Source organism: Bactrocera oleae, chromosome X, assembly GCF_042242935.1.
Source record: "Bactrocera oleae isolate idBacOlea1 chromosome X, idBacOlea1, whole genome shotgun sequence".
Classification (NCBI taxonomy): domain Eukaryota; kingdom Metazoa; phylum Arthropoda; class Insecta; order Diptera; family Tephritidae; genus Bactrocera; species Bactrocera oleae.
In genome coordinates this window covers 370,225-389,224 of record NC_091541.1, presented here as the reverse complement: position 1 = coordinate 389,224, position 19,000 = coordinate 370,225, and the positions used below count along the sequence as shown (strand labels likewise).

General features: G+C 31.6%; 1 protein-coding gene and 2 non-coding genes across 4 annotated transcripts; 2 read left to right on the top strand and 1 right to left on the bottom strand.

Moving 5' to 3' along the window:
* Nucleotides 1-584: 584 nt before the first annotated feature.
* LOC118681907 (uncharacterized) lies at nt 585-9,450 on the bottom strand. Of its 2 annotated transcripts, XM_070112572.1 has the most exons (2): nt 9,332-9,450; nt 585-1,758 (listed from the first exon to the last, which is right to left on the bottom strand). In XM_070112572.1, the coding sequence occupies exon 2, from the start codon at nt 1,754-1,756 to the stop codon at nt 1,148-1,150; it is 609 nt and encodes a 202-aa protein (XP_069968673.1). In that variant the 5' UTR covers nt 1,757-1,758; nt 9,332-9,450; the 3' UTR covers nt 585-1,147. The 2 variants fall into 2 exon arrangements, with proteins under 2 accessions (XP_069968673.1, XP_036224338.2); XM_036368445.2 differs by lacking the exon at nt 9,332-9,450 and having other exon boundaries at nt 585-1,835.
* Nucleotides 9,451-14,481: 5,031 nt separating this feature from the next.
* On the top strand, nt 14,482-16,468 carry LOC138858238 (small subunit ribosomal RNA). Its single transcript, XR_011397433.1, has one exon. It is a non-coding gene; the product is annotated as a small subunit ribosomal RNA (ribosomal RNA).
* Nucleotides 16,469-17,094: 626 nt separating this feature from the next.
* LOC138858223 (5.8S ribosomal RNA) lies at nt 17,095-17,273 on the top strand. Its single transcript, XR_011397421.1, has one exon. It is a non-coding gene; the product is annotated as a 5.8S ribosomal RNA (ribosomal RNA).
* The last annotated feature ends 1,727 nt before the right edge of the window (nt 17,274-19,000 follow it).

The window sequence follows — 19,000 nt, the reverse complement described above, 5'->3', positions numbered from 1 at the left end:
TAAACCATCTAAAGTTTATAAATTTTATTTATAAACGACAATGGATATATGTGATGCCAATGTTATTTGTAACATAGCAAATACGGGAGGATTAAATATCACCTGTATGACGCGCTAGTTACTTATTAAAACATTATTTAATACAATGTCAATGCCTAGAATCAATTGTAAACGACTTTGGTAACGGGCAAGGTGTTGTAAGTGGTAGAGCAGCTGCCATACTGCGATCCACTGAAGCTTATCCTTTGCTTGATGATTCGATCATACTGTTTATAAATATATATAAATTTTATTTATTTGTATATTAATTTATACATATAATAAATAAATATTATATGTTTATATATATGTAATATATAAAAGAAAAATCTAATTTAATTATTAAATTAGATAAAGTATTATATATATATATATGTATATATATAAGAATATATAATATTAAATATTTATTTATGTAAATTATATACAAATATTATAAATTAAATTTATATAATTGTTTTGTAAGAGAGTATAAAAGAATCTTCATTTATATTATAATAAAAGAAGAAACGAAAATGAAATATGATTTCTATCTGTTGACTTCACTTATTCTTTCACCTTGGGTGCGGTGTTATACTCACTTTTTGTCACAATTGTACTACTTTTAGTAAAAACCTCTTTATTTAATTTTTTTTAAACTTTATTATTGTAAAAATATATTTTTTTTCTTTTGACACTTTATAATATTAAAAAGTTCACGTTCTTAGCTTTAAGGTTTTAAATAACCTGTCATACACTTTCAGTTTTTGTTTAATTCACTTCTACTTTACTTCGATGATAATCACTCGGCCGGGAACGTTTTGATATAGAACCTTATAGGTCATGGACGAAAGCGAAAAGAGGGCGCATCCCGGTCTGACTGGCCCTTTTGTTCATTCGGGTGGTGGAAAAGACGGTGGTTGCAGTGTGGGTGTATAGTGTGGATGTATAGTGTGGTTGGTTAATTGTATATGGTTGTGTTGGTGAGTGATATGGTGTGTTGTAGGTGGTGTATGATGTTGCATTGTGTTATGTTGTATGGTATGATGTTGTACAGTGGTTGTGCGCTTAGTTGTACAAATGCTGCGGGATTAGAAGTCGCATGAACATCCCGGCCCCCCTAGGCGAATTAATTGCCTAGAAGTCTCTGCAACTGTTGCAGAGTGCTCACTACGGCGTTCAATCCGGTTGCCCGTTGCCGCTGGTTGCGATGACCATAGGGTGGTGGAGGTGGCCGCGAGCGTGCCCCTCTGGATGGCTTCGGGCGATGTATTCTTTGGCGCTGGACGGGATTCCCTTGTTGTCTGTGCCGGTGACTGGTCTGCGTGGTGGACGGATTTGCACGTCGAGGGAATCGATGGAACAGAGTATGATGCGGTCGTTGGCAATATTGGCACGATCCGTCGGTTATACACTCAAAAGTGGAGTGACTATCTGCCAAGCAAGTCATACAGTGTCCGTGGGCTCTGGCGATCTGTTGGCGTTGAGCGGGCTTCATGCTTTTGAAGATGGTGCACCTCTTCAGGACGTGAGGTCGATGGCATAGACTGCATCGTGGAGGCAGATGCTCATCAAACTGCTCCTCGTTTGCATCCCTGACTGCTGCTGCAGATGATTGGCTGTGTGGTGCCGTGGCGCTTTGCATCCTTGGTGCTGCGATGGGTGGACCAGATGCTCTAGGCGCAGCAATTACGGACCTCACAGTCTTGGGAGCGCTGTGTATATCTTCTACGTCCATTTCTATTGGAATAGGAATATATTAAAATATGGTTTGGCTCATAATTTTGAATTATGATATTTGTTACTTGGCTTAAATATATATATATATATATATATATATATATATGTATATGTGACTACATATGTTGTCGTTAATTTTTTAATCGCGCTTGTTAGTGTTAGATTTGCATGTACGGATTATAAAACGGTAGTATTTCGAGTTAAACGAATTAATTGTCGGTTTTGATTTTATTTATGCGCTTGTCTTGGCGGGGTTTGTGTAATCGCTTCTTCGGTGTTCGGAAGAAAACACAATTTTACTAATGGTCGAGTTAGTATACCAGTTTGCGTTCGTACGTCTACTATTCTTATGTGACCATCTCGTCCCCGATGGACCTTTTCAATGCGGCCTAGTCGCCATTCTGTTGGAGGAAGGCATTCATCATGTATGATGACGCATTCGCCCGTATTTGGTTCCTTCTGGATCGTTTTCCACCGATGTCTCTTATGGAGATCTTTAAGGTAATCTTCCTTCCATCTAAGGCTGAATTCATGATGAAGTATCTTAATTTTTTTCCATCGGTCTATTAAATTGAGTGAGTCTCCTTCTGCCTCAGGTATGGCGAGAAGTGGAGCTCCTCTGAGGAAATGTCCAGGTGTAAGAGCTGTGAAATCGGAGGGATCTTGCGAGAGTGGTGAGATGGGTCTTGAATTTAGTACGGCTTCTATACGAGCGAGTAGTGTGGTAAATTCCTCATAATTGAATTTATGATTACCTGCCGTTTTCTTTAAATGGGACTTAAAGCTTTTTACAGCTGATTCCCAGAGTCCGCCCATGTGGGGAGAACAGGGGGGTATAAACTGCCAATCAATTCCTTGTGGTGCATATTTTTTAACAATTTCTGGGGAGACTTCTTTAGTAAATTTTACAAACTCTTTCTCTGTGGCTCTTTGAGCTCCGATAAAGTTTTTCCCATTGTCGCTCATCATTTTCGATGGAAATCCGCGTCGTCCGACAAAGCGTGCAAATGCTGCGAGAAAAGCCGCAGTAGACAGATCTGAACATAGCTCGAGGTGTACTGCCTTTGTCGTGAAACATACAAAGACAGCCACATACCCTTTTCTGAATGAGGAAGACCTTAACATAGAGGCCTTTATCTGGAAAGGTCCAGCAAAATCGACCCCAGTAATGGTAAAGGGAAGAGCAAAATTGCAGCGTTCAGGTGGCAAAGCTGCCATGATCTGCGTGCGTATTTTGTGCTTGTACAATGTGCATTGTTTACACATAAAAATCGTTCTTTTAATTTGTGGCTTTAGGCGCGGTATATAAAATTCTAGTCGGACCATTTGTTGCATCAAGCGATGCTCACCATGTAATGTAAGTTGGTGAAGATATATTAAAAATAAATAAGTAAAACGGGATTTCTCGGGAATTATAATGGGATGTCGTTCGTTATAACTAAGGCTGGAATTCACTAGTCTTCCATGTGCCCGGATTAATCCTTTAGTGTCCAAAAAAGGATTTAAAACGAGAAGTGAGCTTCCCTTATCGAGGGGTCGTCTTTCGACTAACTTTGATTTCTCCCGCATGAAATAGCGAGTTTGTGTATATGTAATAAGGAGGACCTTGGCATGTTGCATGTCGGAATGCGTTAGTTGTACGGAAGGATCATTTGTTATTCCTTTAACCTTTTGTTTGAGTCTTTGGATAAATTTAAACATGTAAGCGACTACTCTTAGTGCTTTTGGGAATGATGAAAATCGATGTAATATATCATCTTCATCAGGAGTGATATGAAAGTTTTCAATTCTCCGAATTTCAGGAGCTATTATATTGCGAGCGGGAGACTTTGGCCAGACTTCTTGTGATTCTGTTAACCACGTAGGACCGTTCCACCAGAGTGTAGTGCTGGTGAGATGAAGTGGTTTGCAGCCTCTTGTCCCAAGATCCGCTGGATTATCTGCACTTGCAACATGTTGCCATTGTGCTGGGCCAACTAAGTCTAATATTTGAGATATACGGTTAGATACATAAGTCTTCCAGGTATATGGTGGTTTTTCTAACCATGCTAAAACTATTTCTGAATCTGACCAAAGGTACATTTTATGATTGGTTAATTTCAGATGGGTTTGGACAATTGAGACTAATTTTGCTAACAGAAGTGCACCATTCAGTTCGAGCCGTGGCAGGCTGAGTGTCTTCAGCGGAGCAACTTTGGCTTTGGCTACTAAAAGACGTGAAGATATTTTGTTATCATATTCAGTGCGTACGTAAACTGTTGCACAATAGGCCTTTTCAGAGGCATCACAGAAGCCATGTAATTCTACATTATAGTCAGGTGCGAAATTTACCCATCGAGGAATTCGAATTTCCGAGATGGTATGTAGATTGTTTGCAAATTGAACCCACTTTGTTAAACGTATGGGTTTTACTTGCTCATCCCATTCAGTGCCGTCTTGCCACAGTTCTTGAATGAGGATTTTTGCTTGAATCATTATTGGCGAAAGCCATCCTGCGGGGTCGAAAAGTTTTGCCACCGAGGAAAGTATTTGACGTTTGGTTATGGCGGATATTGCAGATATTGACTCAATTGTATATGAGAATTGATCTGTTATCGCATTCCATTGAATCCCGAGAGTTTTTGTAGTACTGGCCTTTTCAAATTTAAGGAAGTTAGTATCTAATAAGTCTTCCCCTTTTATGTTTTTTATTATCTCAGGATGATTTGATGTAATTTTCTTTAGGGGGAACCCGGCTGAATTTAGTGCTTTGATCACTTGAGATAGTGATTCGCAAGCTAATGAGAGGCTGTGACTACCTGATAGAATATCATCAACGTATGTTTGTTTTTGTAGCACAGAAGTTGCTAAAGGCAAATTTGTTTGACAGGTTTTTGCCACTTCATGTAATGTCCTAATCGCTAAATAGGGTGCACAATTGATGCCAAAGGTAACTGTTTTAAGTTTGTAGTCGCTGATTGGACTATTACTTGATTTTCGGAAGACTATCCGCTGGAAATCTTGGTCATCTTTATGTACTAAAATTTGTCTATACATTTTCTCTACATCTCCATTGAAAACATATTTAAACATGCGCCAATTTAGTATTATCAGCATGAGATCAGGTTGTAATGTTGGCCCTGTGTATAGTACATCATTGAGTGATTTGCCTGAGCTCGTACACTTTGAGGCATTAAAAACAACTCGTACTTTTGTTGTGATTTTATCTGGTCTTATTACCCCGTGATGTGGAAGATAAAAAGATAGATATCTACCTTTAGATATTTTTTCATATGGTACAGCTTCTTCCATATGATTGAGGTCAAGATATTCATCCATCACGTCATCATATGCTGATTTAAGCTCGCTTTTCTTTATCAAGCTTTTTTCCAAGCTTAGGAATTGCTGGACTGCTGATATTCTCGAGTGGCCTAGAGCTATCGTTTCTGGAAAGGTGGGCTTGAATGGGAGTCGCACAACATAACGACCATGTTCGTTTCTTGTTGTTGTGGACTGGTAATAGGCTTCGCATGCCAGGTCTTCTTCTGAAGGTTTTGTGATTTGGGGTAGTTCTTCTACTTCCCAGAATTTTTTGAGTTGATTATTTAAATATTCGTTTGAAATATTTTCAACTTGAGTTGTGAAGGAGTTAATTTTTTCTGTGACTTGGCCACTTAATATCCATCCAAAGATTGTGTTTTGGGCTAACAATTTATTAGAGATTTTCTCTATACCTTCAAGAATTATTTGAGGTATTAAGTCGCTGCCCAATAATATGTCGATTTGTGATGGGGTATGGCAGTTGGGATCTGCTAATTTGAGATATGAGCATTTTTCCCACTGTTTTTTATTTACTTCATAGCTTGGAAGCAAATTAGTGAGCTGCGGTAGAACAATTTCTTGTGCATCTATTCGTATATCCGCGTTTGGAGAAACTATGGTGATTGGGCAAACTTTATTTGAATTTTGTATAATTCTTCCGCCCATTCCCGAAATTTGGAAACTAGAAGTTTTGACTGGCAATTTTAGCCGATTTTGAGCTTTTGATGATATAAAGGATCTTTGAGAGCCTTGATCTATTAATGCTCTTAATTTGAATAAATCTCCTTTATGTTCTATAGCAATGACCGCTGTGGGTAAAAGAATTTTGCTTTCATTCTCAGAATGAAGCGCTTGAACTTTTGCTGCTTTTGAGCAACATGGGTGTTCCTCTTTATTTTCGGGATTCGGGATTTCGGGATTACCTGATTTGGTTGTCGCGACTAGGCCCGTGGTTTTATGTATATGATTTTGCTTCATATTTGTAAAATTGGTTATGTGAAGCAATGAGTGATGTCGTCGTTGACAGTACACACAACTGAATTTGCTTTCACAGTCTTTTGTCCCGTGAGAGTTGGACAGACAGTTGATGCAAAGTTTATGTTGTCGGACAAGATTGTTTCTATCTGAAACGGACATTTTTTTAAATTTCTCGCAAGATCTTATATTATGTCCTCCTTTACAGATTTCACATAATGATTGCCAATGGTTTGTTTGGTTTGACACGAATGTTTGGCTTCTATTAACGTGTCTATTATATTGTGTGTTATTACTGACTTGGGGTTTAAAAAAGTTTTTATTTGAGTCATTTTGATGACCTTTTGGCTTAACTACCTTTTTATCTACTCGCTCAGCTATTTCGTACTGAGTTGTTAAAAATTCTTTCATTTGATGCCATTTTGGCGATTTCTTTCTTGCCACTAGTGATTGCTCCCATCGTAGCAAAGCAGCATCAGGTAGTGTCGCTGCGCAAATATTTACTAGGATAGGGTCCCACGATTCTGTGGATACATTTTGTGTTTCTAACACAGATAAGCAATTAGTCACTGTCGAGTATAGTTTTTGAAATTCTTGGCTGGTTTCTTGTTGAATTTTTGGTAAATTCATTAAAATAGTTATTTGGTTATCTACCAATACTCTTTCGTTTTCGTATCTTTCGACCAGTGCATCCCAAGCCAGATTAAAATTTTCGTCATTCAAAGCGAAACGCTTGACAATACTGCCTGCTTCCCCTTTTGTTTTGTACCTGAGATGGTACAGCTTTTGTGCTCGTGAAAGTTTAGGATGGTTGATATACACGGCAGTGAACATGTCCCGGAAGGACGGCCATTGATCATAACCTCCATGAAAAACTTCAGTATCACAAGCTGGTACTTTTAAAAATATACCTGTATCTAGGTTTTCTTTTGAATTTGTAACTTCTCTCGGAGGAGGAGTAGTGGCTCTACATGGCCTTAATAAATTTATTTGGTCTAATATCATTGCCTTCGTAGTTTCGTATTGATCGAGGCAGTTTTCATATTTGGCTGACGCCGAAGCTTTAATGTTTTCTGGAAGTTCAGCGTCGTCAGTATCTAATATTGTATCGTACGCTGTCAGAACGCGTGCCCATATATTATCTATGCTTTGAATTTTTAAATTTAGGACTGATTCTGTATTGTCGTTAATAGGCGAAGCCGAAAACCGTGTGCAGTATCTAATAAAACTGTCACTTTCAGTTATGAACCTTGACAGTGAATTGTCTTTGGTTCTTTTTTGTTTTGCACCCTGCTTTGAGCGTGTAGCTTCTGCGGGTGTGCCTTGTGCTTTATCATCATCAGCCATTTTTGGAATTTCTAATAATAGAGGTGTTCGTTGTTTAACCTCTTTTGCTTTATCAGATTGCATTTATAAATCTTTGAATTAAATTAAAAGCTATTAGCTAGCTATTAAAATAGTTTTGTATTAAATATTTGTTATAATACGGTTGTAGCAAAAAATTTTAGTTTGCTACCCAAAGCTGTAGTTAAAAAAAAAATTTTTTTTTTTTTTTTGTTGAAAATAATTGTAAAATTAGTCTGTTGTAATTTTTTTTTTTTTTTATCGGACAAGTCAATTTATTTTATTAAAATTTATGTCCGTATTATTATTATCTTAAAAATTGCCGAAATTGCTTACTGGGTATTCGTTTCACTCGCGAATAATTTGTATATTTTGTATGTATGTATATTCGTTTTTATTATATGTATCTATATACATTTGTTTAAAAGGAACGCGAAAATAAAATTGTTCTTAACAACAAATGTATATATATCTGCATACCTATGTATGTTAATTTTAATTTTCATATGTTTGCATATGCTAATCCGTTTTGACCGTATACCTTTTAGTTATATTGACATGTGTACATATACATATATGTACATGCATACATGTAACGCGTTTTTGTAAAGTTTTGCTGAGAGCGCCTATATATATTTATATATATATAATTGTAAATATATTACTTTTTATGTATATTTTTTAAGAGAATATATAAGAGAAATGAAGAGCAAAAGGGTTGGGTTGCGGTATATATTTAGCGCGGGAAATGTGCCAATGCTTAAGAAAATATGTGTACATACATAAATGCCGATAATTGTATTGTTTTTTTTTTTTTTCTTTCTGCCTTTGCTTATATGTTCTGAGCGATCCTGCTTGTTGCTTTATGGGCCCAAGGGGTATCGCTGGAAAGTTTGCAAGTCGATGAACTTGACTTATAAAATTGTTTTTGTATTTTGTCTTGTGATGTGTTTGGAGACACGAATTAAGCAGGCAGGTATTTGAACAGTAATTTTTTTTTTTGAAACTTTTAGAATTAGCTAATTTATGTATGTACCATATGATTATGTAGGCAAATTAGAAAAGATGTTACTTGCGGTTAATATATAATATTTCGCGGCAAAGTTTTAAAGCCCAAAATTTTGTATTTAATTATAGGTATTTGCACATATGTATGTATGTATTTCTGTAATATATGTGAGTTTTTGTTAGCCTTTGCTTATGCGTTTTAAGCGATCCTGCTTGTTGCTTTATTAGCCCAAGGGGTACCGCTGAAAATATCGCAAGTAGGAATACTTGACTTTGAAAATTTTTTTTTTATTTTTTATTTATTTTTTTTTTTTTTTTTTAAAGAATATAACGGTGTGTTTGGAGGCACGAAATAAGCTGAGGCAGGTACCGTATAATATATATATATATATATTTTTTTTTGTTCTTTTTCAGTTATATCGTTCGGTTATTTATTTCCACCGAAAACCGATAAAACTGTATCTAACATACATACATATGTACATATGCGCATAAAATCAAATCGGAATGGACTCACTTTTTTTTCCGCCAAGGGTTTATGGGTGGCAATACTTCCTTTCTCTTCTTTTTTTTATTTTTATTATGGGTTTTTTGTTGTTGTCTCCGGCGTTTTTCCTGTGCGTTACTGTCCTCCTCTCTGCTTGCTTGGTGGATTTAGTTCCCGTGCTTTATGTTTATTTTGTTTCTTAGTTTGTGTTAAATCGCGCCCGTTTTTAATTTTTTGGTCTTTTTTTTTTTTTTATATATATTTTAGTTGGTTTCGCGCCCGTTTGTTGTAATTTAATTTAACCACTTAGTATAGTATGTATATTAGTACTTATGTTTTGAAAAGATTTCACTTTTTTATTTTATTTTTTTTTTTTTGATAGGTGCCTTTCAAGGAGGCTCGAAGGACCATTTGTTGACTTCACTTATTCTTTCACCTTGGGTGCGGTGTTATACTCACTTTTTGTCACAATTGTACTACTTTTAGTAAAAACCTCTTTATTTAATTTTTTTTAAACTTTATTATTGTAAAAATATATTTTTTTTCTTTTGACACTTTATAATATTAAAAAGTTCACGTTCTTAGCTTTAAGGTTTTAAATAACCTGTCATACACTTCCAGTTTTTGTTTAATTCACTTCTACTTTACTTCGATGATAATCACTCGGCCGGGAACGTTTTGATATAGAACCTTATAGGTCATGGACGAAAGCGAAAAGAGGGCGCATCCCGGTCTGACTGGCCCTTTTGTTCATTCGGGTGGTGGAAAAGACGGTGGTTGCAGTGTGGGTGTATAGTGTGGATGTATAGTGTGGTTGGTTAATTGTATATGGTTGTGTTGGTGAGTGATATGGTGTGTTGTAGGTGGTGTATGATGTTGCATTGTGTTATGTTGTATGGTATGATGTTGTACAGTGGTTGTGCGCTTAGTTGTACAAATGCTGCGGGATTAGAAGTCGCATGAACACTATCTAACAAGTATCATTTAATTTAATATACCAAAAATAAAAGTATAAGAATCAAAAACATACAATGGTATATTATATTAATGAGTGTTTGAGAGAATCATAACATGAAAATAAAAATTTGAACGCATAAAACTTTGTTTTCAATATTTATTGAAAATAAGGTAAGTGTTGGGATTGTTATCAAACGACTATCATTTAATATACCAAAAGTAATAAAGTAATTGAAATAAAAGCATATTATACAATATGGTATATTAATGAGTGTTTGAGAGAATCATAACATGAAAATAAAAATTTGAACGCATAAAACTTTGTTTTCAATATTTATTGAAAATAAGGTAAGTGTTGGGATTGTTATCAAACGACTATCATTTAATATACCAAAAGTAATAAAGTAATTGAAATTAAAGCATATTATACAAATGGTATATTAATGAGTGTTTGAGAGAATCATAACATGAAAATAAAAATTTGAACGCATAAAACTTTGTTTTCAATATTTATTGAAAATAAGGTAAGTGTTGGGATTGTTATCAAACGACTATCATTTAATATACCAAAAGTAATAAAGTAATTGAAATAAAAGCATAATATACAATATGGTATATTAATGAGTGTTTGAGAGAATCATAACATGAAAATAAAAATTTGAACGTATAAAACTTTGTTTTCAATATTTATTGAAAATAAGGTAAGTGTTGGGATTGTTATCAAACGACTATCATTTAATATACCAAAGTAATAAAGTAATTGAATTAAAATCATATTATACAATATGGTATAATAGTATATCAAGTGTTTTAATAACATGAAAATAAAAATGTTAACCAAAATACTTTGCTTGCAATATTAAATGAAGAAGTAGTGAATTTTCATATAAGTATTAAATGTATAAAGTCTATCAAGTAATAAATTTTCATATAAGTATTAATTGTATAAAGTCTATGAAGCAATAAATTTTCATATAAGTATTAAATGTATAAAGTCTATGAAGTAATAAATTTTCATATAAGTATTAATTGTATAAAGTCTATGAAGTAATAAATTTTCATATAAGTATTAATTGTATAAAGTCTATGAAGTAATAAATTTTCATATAAGTAGTAAATGTATAAAGTCTATGAAGTAATAAATTTTCATATAAGTATTAATTGTATAAAGTCTATGAAGTAATAAATTTTCATATAAGTATTAAATGTATAAAGTCTATGAAGTAATAAATTTTCATATAAGTATTAAAGTATAAAGTCTGTGAAGTAATAAATTTTCATATAAGTATTAATTGTATAAAGTCTATGAAGTAATAAATTTTCATATAAGTATTAATTGTATAAAGTCTATGAAGTAATAAATTTTCATATAAGTATTAATTGTATAAAGTCTATGAAGTAATAAATTTTCATATAAGTATTAAAGTATAAAGTCTATGAAGTAATAAATTTTCATATAAGTATTAAATATATAAAGTCTATGAAGTAATAAATTTTCATATAAGTACTAAATGTATAAAGTCTATGAAGTAATAAATTTTCATATAAGTATTAATTGTATAAAGTCTATGAAGTAATAAAGTTTCATATAAGTATTAATTGTATAAAGTCTATGAAGTAATAAATTTTCATATAAGTACTAAATGTATAAAGTCTATGAAGTAATAAATTTTCATATAAGTATTAATTGTATAAAGTCTATGAAGTAATAAATTTTCATATAAGTATTAATTGTATAAAGTCTATGAAGTAATAAATTTTCATATAAGTATTAATTGTATAAAGTCTATGAAGTAATAAATTTTCATATAAGTACTAAATGTATAAAGTCTATGAAGTAATAAATTTTCATATAAGTATTAATTGTATAAAGTCTATGAAGTAATAAATTTTCATATAAGTATTAATTGTATAAAGTCTATGAAGTAATAAATTTTCATATAAGTATTAATTGTATAAAGTCTATGAAGTAATAAATTTTCATATAAGTATTAATTGTATAAAGTCTATGAAGTAATAAATTTTCATATAAGTATTAAATGTATAAAGTCTATGAAGTAATAAATTTTCATATAAGTAGTAAATATATAAAGTCTATGAAGTAATAAATTTTCATATAAGTATTAAATGTATAAAGTCTATGAAGTAAAATATAAAGTCTATGAAGTAATAAATTTTTATATAAGTATAAAAAATATAAAGTCTATGAAGTAATGAATTTTCATATAAGTATTAAATGTATAAAGTCTATGAAGTAATAAATTTTCATATAAGTATTAAATGTATAAAGTCTATGAAGTAATAAATTTTCATATAAGTATTAATTGTATAAAGTCTATGAAGTAAAATATAAAGTCTATGAAGTAATAAATTTTTATATAAGTATAAAAAATATAAAGTCTATGAAGTAATGAATTTTCATATAAGTATTAAATGTATAAAGTCTATGAAGTAATAAATTTTCATATAAGTATTAAATGTATAAAGTCTATGAAGTAATAAATTTTCATATAAGTATTAAATATGAAGTCATACAAGTTAAAAATTTAAAAAAAAAAATCGATTGTAAAAATACTTTTGATGTTATTAGTTGTATTATGACCATGACGATATTTGAAAATGATATAAATTACCCACGTATATATGAGTTTTTAAATTTTAAATAGGTTAAAAGAATTTTTCCATATATTTTCGGGTTTTTAACGTCAACATGGCAGAGAACATTTATAACAAATTTGCACAAATCTGCTCAAATTGACATACTGAAATAGTACTTATATGAAAATTTATTACTTCATAGACTTTATACATTTAGTACTTATATGAAAATTTGTTACTGCTAGGAAATGTATTATACTTTTATATATTTGAATTCCTTATGTTAGTTTATTAGTAAGAAGTTGTTTTTAAATACTTATATGATTTATGTATTTAGTACTTGTATGAAAATTTTCATACTTGTATGACTTTATTTACTTAGTATTTATATGGAAATATTTTTTACTTTATATGTATTTTTAAGTAAATATGAAAATGAAAGTTGATTTTGTGTGCCTTTTTATTCCTGGTTTTTATACAGTTAGTTTAAATAGAAATAGATTTTGTTTTATACAAAACTCTATATTCTGTACTAACATATTGCATATTATGAGCGTTTTTTATTCCTGGTTTTTATACAGTTAGTTTAAATAGAAATAGATTTTGTTTTATACAAAACTCTATATTCTGTACTAACATATTGTATATTATGAGCGTTTTTTATTCCTGGTTTTTATACAGTTAGTTTAAATAGAAATAGATTTTGTTTTATACAAAACTCTATATTCTGTACTAACATATTGTATATTATGAGCGTTTTTTATTCCTGGTTTTTATACAGTTAGTTTAAATAGAAATAGATTTTGTTTTATACAAAACTCTATATTCTGTACTAACATATTGTATATTATGAGCGTTTTTTATTCCTGGTTTTTATACAGTTAGTTTAAATAGAAATAGATTTTGTTTTATACAAAACTCTATATTCTGTACTAACATATTGTATATTATGAGCGTTTTTTATTCCTGGTTTTTATACAGTTAGTTTAAATAGAAATAGATTTTGTTTTATACAAAACTCTATATTCTGTACTAACATATTGTATATTATGAGCGTTTTTTATTCCTGGTTTCCTACAGTTAGTTTAAATAGAAATAGATTTTGTTTTATACAAAACTCTATATATTCTATGTGGCTAACATATTGTAGAAATAAAAAATTTTTATTCCTGGTTTTTATACAGTTAGTTTAAATAGAAATAGATTTTGTTTTATACAAAACTCTATATTCTGTACTAACATATTGTATATAATGAGCGTTTTTTATTCCTGGTTTTTATACAGTTAGTTTAAATAGAAATAGATTTTGTTTTATACAAAACTCTATATTCTGTACTAACATATTGTATAATATGAGCGTTTTTTATTCCTGGTTTCCTACAGTTAGTTTAAATAGAAATAGATTTTGTTTTATACAAAAAAATAAAAATCTATTATTCTATACTAACATATTGTAGAAATAAATATTAAACAATATTTTAGTTTTATTTGTGAGCTATTCTAATATTTACTCATAAAATATATGTGTAAAAGGATGGTTTTTAAATAAAATAAAATATTAATGTGTTGCACCCGAAAATACTTTATATCATATATTTATTATTGAAATAAATATAATAGAATTTGAAATTATTAATTTCAAATCAAGAAAAAAATGTATATACTCTTAAAAAAAGGTATATATATTACTATATGCATTGAAATAAAGTAAAATGTATAGAATGATATTATTTGAAAATTTTGCCAATATAAGAAGAAATATCGTTCTTACATAATAATTAAATAATAATATGTATAGAGAACGAAAATTCTTTTCACGATACCAAAACAAAAATTAAAAAAATCCATTACAAAATCAATCAATAGAAATGAAATATAATGAAAAAAAAATCAATTCAAAGGAATATAATAAAGAAAGAAACATAGAAAAATTGTTGTGTATATTGTAAATGTTTTTATGTTTTGTGTATTTGTGTATAATTTTCAAATAAGAAAATATCATTTTAAACTTTTATATAATATAAAAAATATTATATAAAAATGAAATATATATTATTCTGGTTGATCCTGCCAGTAGTTATATGCTTGTCTCAAAGATTAAGCCATACATGTCTAAGTACAAACAAATTAAAAGTGAAACCGCAAAAGGCTCATTATATCAGTTATGGTTCCATAGATCGTTAACAGTTACTTGGATAACTGTGGTAATTCTAGAGCTAATACATGCAAAATAAACACGGACCTTTTGGAACGTGTGCTTTTATTAGGCTAAAACCAAGCGATTATTCGATCGTTATATTGGTTGAACTCTAGATAACTTGCAGATCGTATGGTCTCGTACCGACGACAGATCTTTCAATTGTCTGCCCTATCAACTTTTGATGGTAGTATCTAGGACTACCATGGTTGCAACGGGTAACGGGGAATCAGGGTTCGATTCCGGAGAGGGAGCCTGAGAAACGGCTACCACATCTAAGGAAGGCAGCAGGCGCGTAAATTACCCACTCCCAGTTCGGGGAGGTAGTGACGAAAAATAACAATACAGGACTCATATCCGAGGCCCTGTAATTGGAATGAGTACACTTTAAATCCTTTAACAAGGACCTATTGGAGGGCAAGTCTGGTGCCAGCAGCCGCGGTAATTCCAGCTCCAATAGCGTATATTAAAGTTGTTGCGGTTAAAACGTTCGTAGTTGAATTTGTGCTTCATACGGGTAGTACAACTATAATTGTGGTATGTACATTACCTTATGTATGTAAGCGTATTACCGGTGGAGTTCTTATATATAATTAATACAATGTATTTTTTATATATTCCTCCTATTTAAACCTGCTTCAGTGCTCTTCATCGAGTGTTGTTGTGGGCCGGTACAATTACTTTGAACTTAGAGTGCTTAAAGCAGGCTCCAAATGCCTGAATATTTTGTGCATGGAATAATGAAATAAGACCTCTGTTCTACTTTCATTGGTTTTTAGATCAAGAGGTAATGATTAATAGAAGCAGTTTGGGGGCATTAGTATTACGACGCGAGAGGTGAAATTCTTGGACCGTCGTAAGACTAACTTAAGCGAAAGCATTTGCCAAAGATGTTTTCATTAATCAAGAACGAAAGTTAGAGGTTCGAAGGCGATCAGATACCGCCCTAGTTCTAACCATAAACGATGCCAGCTAGCAATTGGGTGTAGCTACTACTATGGCTCTCTCAGTCGCTTCCCGGGAAACCAAAGCTTTTGGGCTCCGGGGGAAGTATGGTTGCAAAGCTGAAACTTAAAGGAATTGACGGAAGGGCACCACCAGGAGTGGAGCCTGCGGCTTAATTTGACTCAACACGGGAAAACTTACCAGGTCCGAACATAAGCGTGTAAGACAGATTGATAGCTCTTTCTCGAATCTATGGGTGGTGGTGCATGGCCGTTCTTAGTTCGTGGAGTGATTTGTCTGGTTAATTCCGATAACGAACGAGACTCAAATATATTAAATAGATGCTTTCAGGATTATGGTGTTGAAGCTTATATAGCCTTCATTCATGCGTTCATCTTGAATGTACAAGTGTTTGAATGTGTTTATATAAGTGGAGTCGTACCTGTTGGTTTGTCCCATTATAAGGACACTAGCTTCTTAAATGGACAAATTGCGTCTAGCAGTAACGAGATTGAGCAATAACAGGTCTGTGATGCCCTTAGATGTCCTGGGCTGCACGCGCGCTACAATAAAAGTATCAACGTGTATTTCCTAGACCGAGAGGTCCGGGTAAACCGCTGAACCACTTTCATGCTTGGGATTGTGAACTGAAACTGTTCACATGAACTTGGAATTCCCAGTAAGTGTGAGTCATTAACTCGCATTGATTACGTCCCTGCCCTTTGTACACACCGCCCGTCGCTACTACCGATTGAATTATTTAGTGAGGTCTCCGGACGTGATCACTGTGACGCCTTGTGTTTCACGGTTGTTTCGCAAAAGTTGACCGAACTTGATTATTTAGAGGAAGTAAAATTCGTAACAAGGTTTCCGTAGGTGAACCTGCGGAAGGATCATTATTGTGTTCCTATCCGAAAAGAAAAAAAAATAATTATATAAAAACAAAATAAAAAAAAAGAATAAAAAAGAAAAAAAAGTTTTCTTTTTGTTCTTTTCATTCAAAATGTTTTGAATTATACAATGTTTTGAATGTTTTTCTGTTTTTTTTTTTTTTTTTTAACTCCTTGTAATGCATTATGACAATATATATTATATTGTGAACTTCGCATACATTGTATTTGAACGCAATAAAAAAACCTTTAAACATATAGCTGTACTTATTATTTTTATAGAAAATAATATTTAATTGTGATATTTATATAAAATATTATAAATGATAAGTTAACTTGTTCACATTAACGTGTGTAATACCTTTTTTTATGGTATTTTCTATTTGTGATTAAAAACATGTTGAAAAATTTAAAAAAAAGAAAACGCACAAATAGAGAAGAAAATAATATATAAAAGGTATTACTGTTTTTGTTGACCTAAGACATGCGCAGCTGCAAATGTTTGGGTTTAAAATTACAATTTATTGAAAGATGTTTTAAACTTTTGTATTAAAAATTTATTATTGATTAATTATTAATACTTTCAATAAATTAAAATTCTTTGACTTTGAATTAAAAAAATACAAAAACATTATCACTCTAAGCGGTGGATCACTCGGCTCATGGGTCGATGAAGAACGCAGCAAAGTGTGCGTCATCGTGTGAACTGCAGGACACATGAACATCGACATTTTGAACGCATATTGCGGTCCATGCTGTTATGTACTTTAATTAATTTTAAAGTGCTGCTTGGACTACATATGGTTGAGGGTTGTAAGACTATGCTAAATTAGTTGCTTATTCTTTTAGTTAATTAATAGAATTTAAGCATATGGCATATTATTGGATTGTATTTTTCAATCCATAATATTAATAGCATAAAAAGAAATATAGAAAATATATTCTTGAATACCTCATATTTGAACGAAAATTTATGATAAATGAGAATCTTAGTATTCCCATAAAAGAAAAAATTTTCAACATTATTTAAATTATATTAAATAATACATAAGAGGAATGTCTAGCATAAAATAAATTTTTATTCTAGAATTAATTCACTCTATTGTATTGAGAAAAATTTATAATAAAAAAAAATATATGATATGTGGAGGAATAATGTTGTTAATTTTATTAATTATTATATTATGAATTTTAAAAAGGGATGAAAAGATTGAATAATATTGAGTAATCAAGATATAAAAATATATTTCTTTAAAATAGCAAATAGCAAAAAAATTAAATAAAAATAAACAAATCAATCTAAAATATATTTTATACAACCTCAACTCATATGGGACTACCCCCTGAATTTAAGCATATTAATGAGGGGAGGAAAAGAAACTAACAAGGATTTTCTTAGTAGCGGCGAGCGAAAAGAAAATAGTTCAGCACTAAGTCACTTTGTCTATATGGCAAATGTGAGATGCAGTGTATGGAATATCTTAATATCTAGTATGAGAAATTAACGATTTAAGTCCTTCTTAAATGAGGCCATTTACCCATAGAGGGTGCCAGGCCCGTATAACGTTAATGATTACTAGAAAGATATTTCCAAAGAGTCGTGTTGCTTGATAGTGCAGCACTAAGTGGGTGGTAAACTCCATCTAAAACTAAATATAACCATGTGACCGATAGTAAACAAGTACCGTGAGGGAAAGTTGAAAAGAACTCTGAATAGAGAGTTAAATAGTACGTGAAACTGCTTAGAGGTTAAGCCCGATGAACCTGAATATCCATTATGAAAAATTCATCATTATAACTGTAGTATTTAATTTTAAATATTATAGTAATAGTGTGCATTTTTTTCATATAAGGACATTGTAATCTATTAACATAATAAAATATTTATCAAAAGATCATTGGTTTTTAAGTTTATTCAAATTAATTTGCTTTTAGCTTATTAACATAGAATAATTACTGATGATTTGATAAAGTGTTGATAGATTTTATTATATATAATGCTAAAATTCTTTTGAATTTTACAATAATATTATTATCATTGATTTTAATATTAATTGTATGCATTTATATGATTAACAATGCGAAAGATTCAGGATACCTTCGGGACCCGTCTTGAAACACGGACCAAGGAGTCTAACATATGTGCAAGTCATTGGGTTATATTAAACCTAATGGCGAAATTAACTTAACTGTATTAATAATGGGATTAATTTTTAATGTATTACATTATTAATTCAATCCCGGGGCGTTCCATATAGTTATGTATAATGATAATTTATTATTATTTATACCTCTAACTGGAGCGTACCTTGAGCATATATGCTGTGACCCGAAAGATGGTGAACTATACTTGATCAGGTTGAAGTCAGGGGAAACCCTGATGGAAGACCGAAACAGTTCTGACGTGCAAATCGATTGTCAGAATTGAGTATAGGGGCGAAAGACCAATCGAACCATCTAGTAGCTGGTTCCCTCCGAAGTTTCCCTCAGGATAGCTGGTGCATTTAAAAATTATGTAAAATAATCTTATCTGGTAAAGCG

Bases quoted from the DNA above. Each gene is read 5' to 3' on its own strand.
- LOC118681907 (XM_070112572.1), bottom strand. From the start codon at position 1,756: ATGGACGTAGAAGATATACACAGCGCTCCCAAGACTGTGAGGTCCGTA.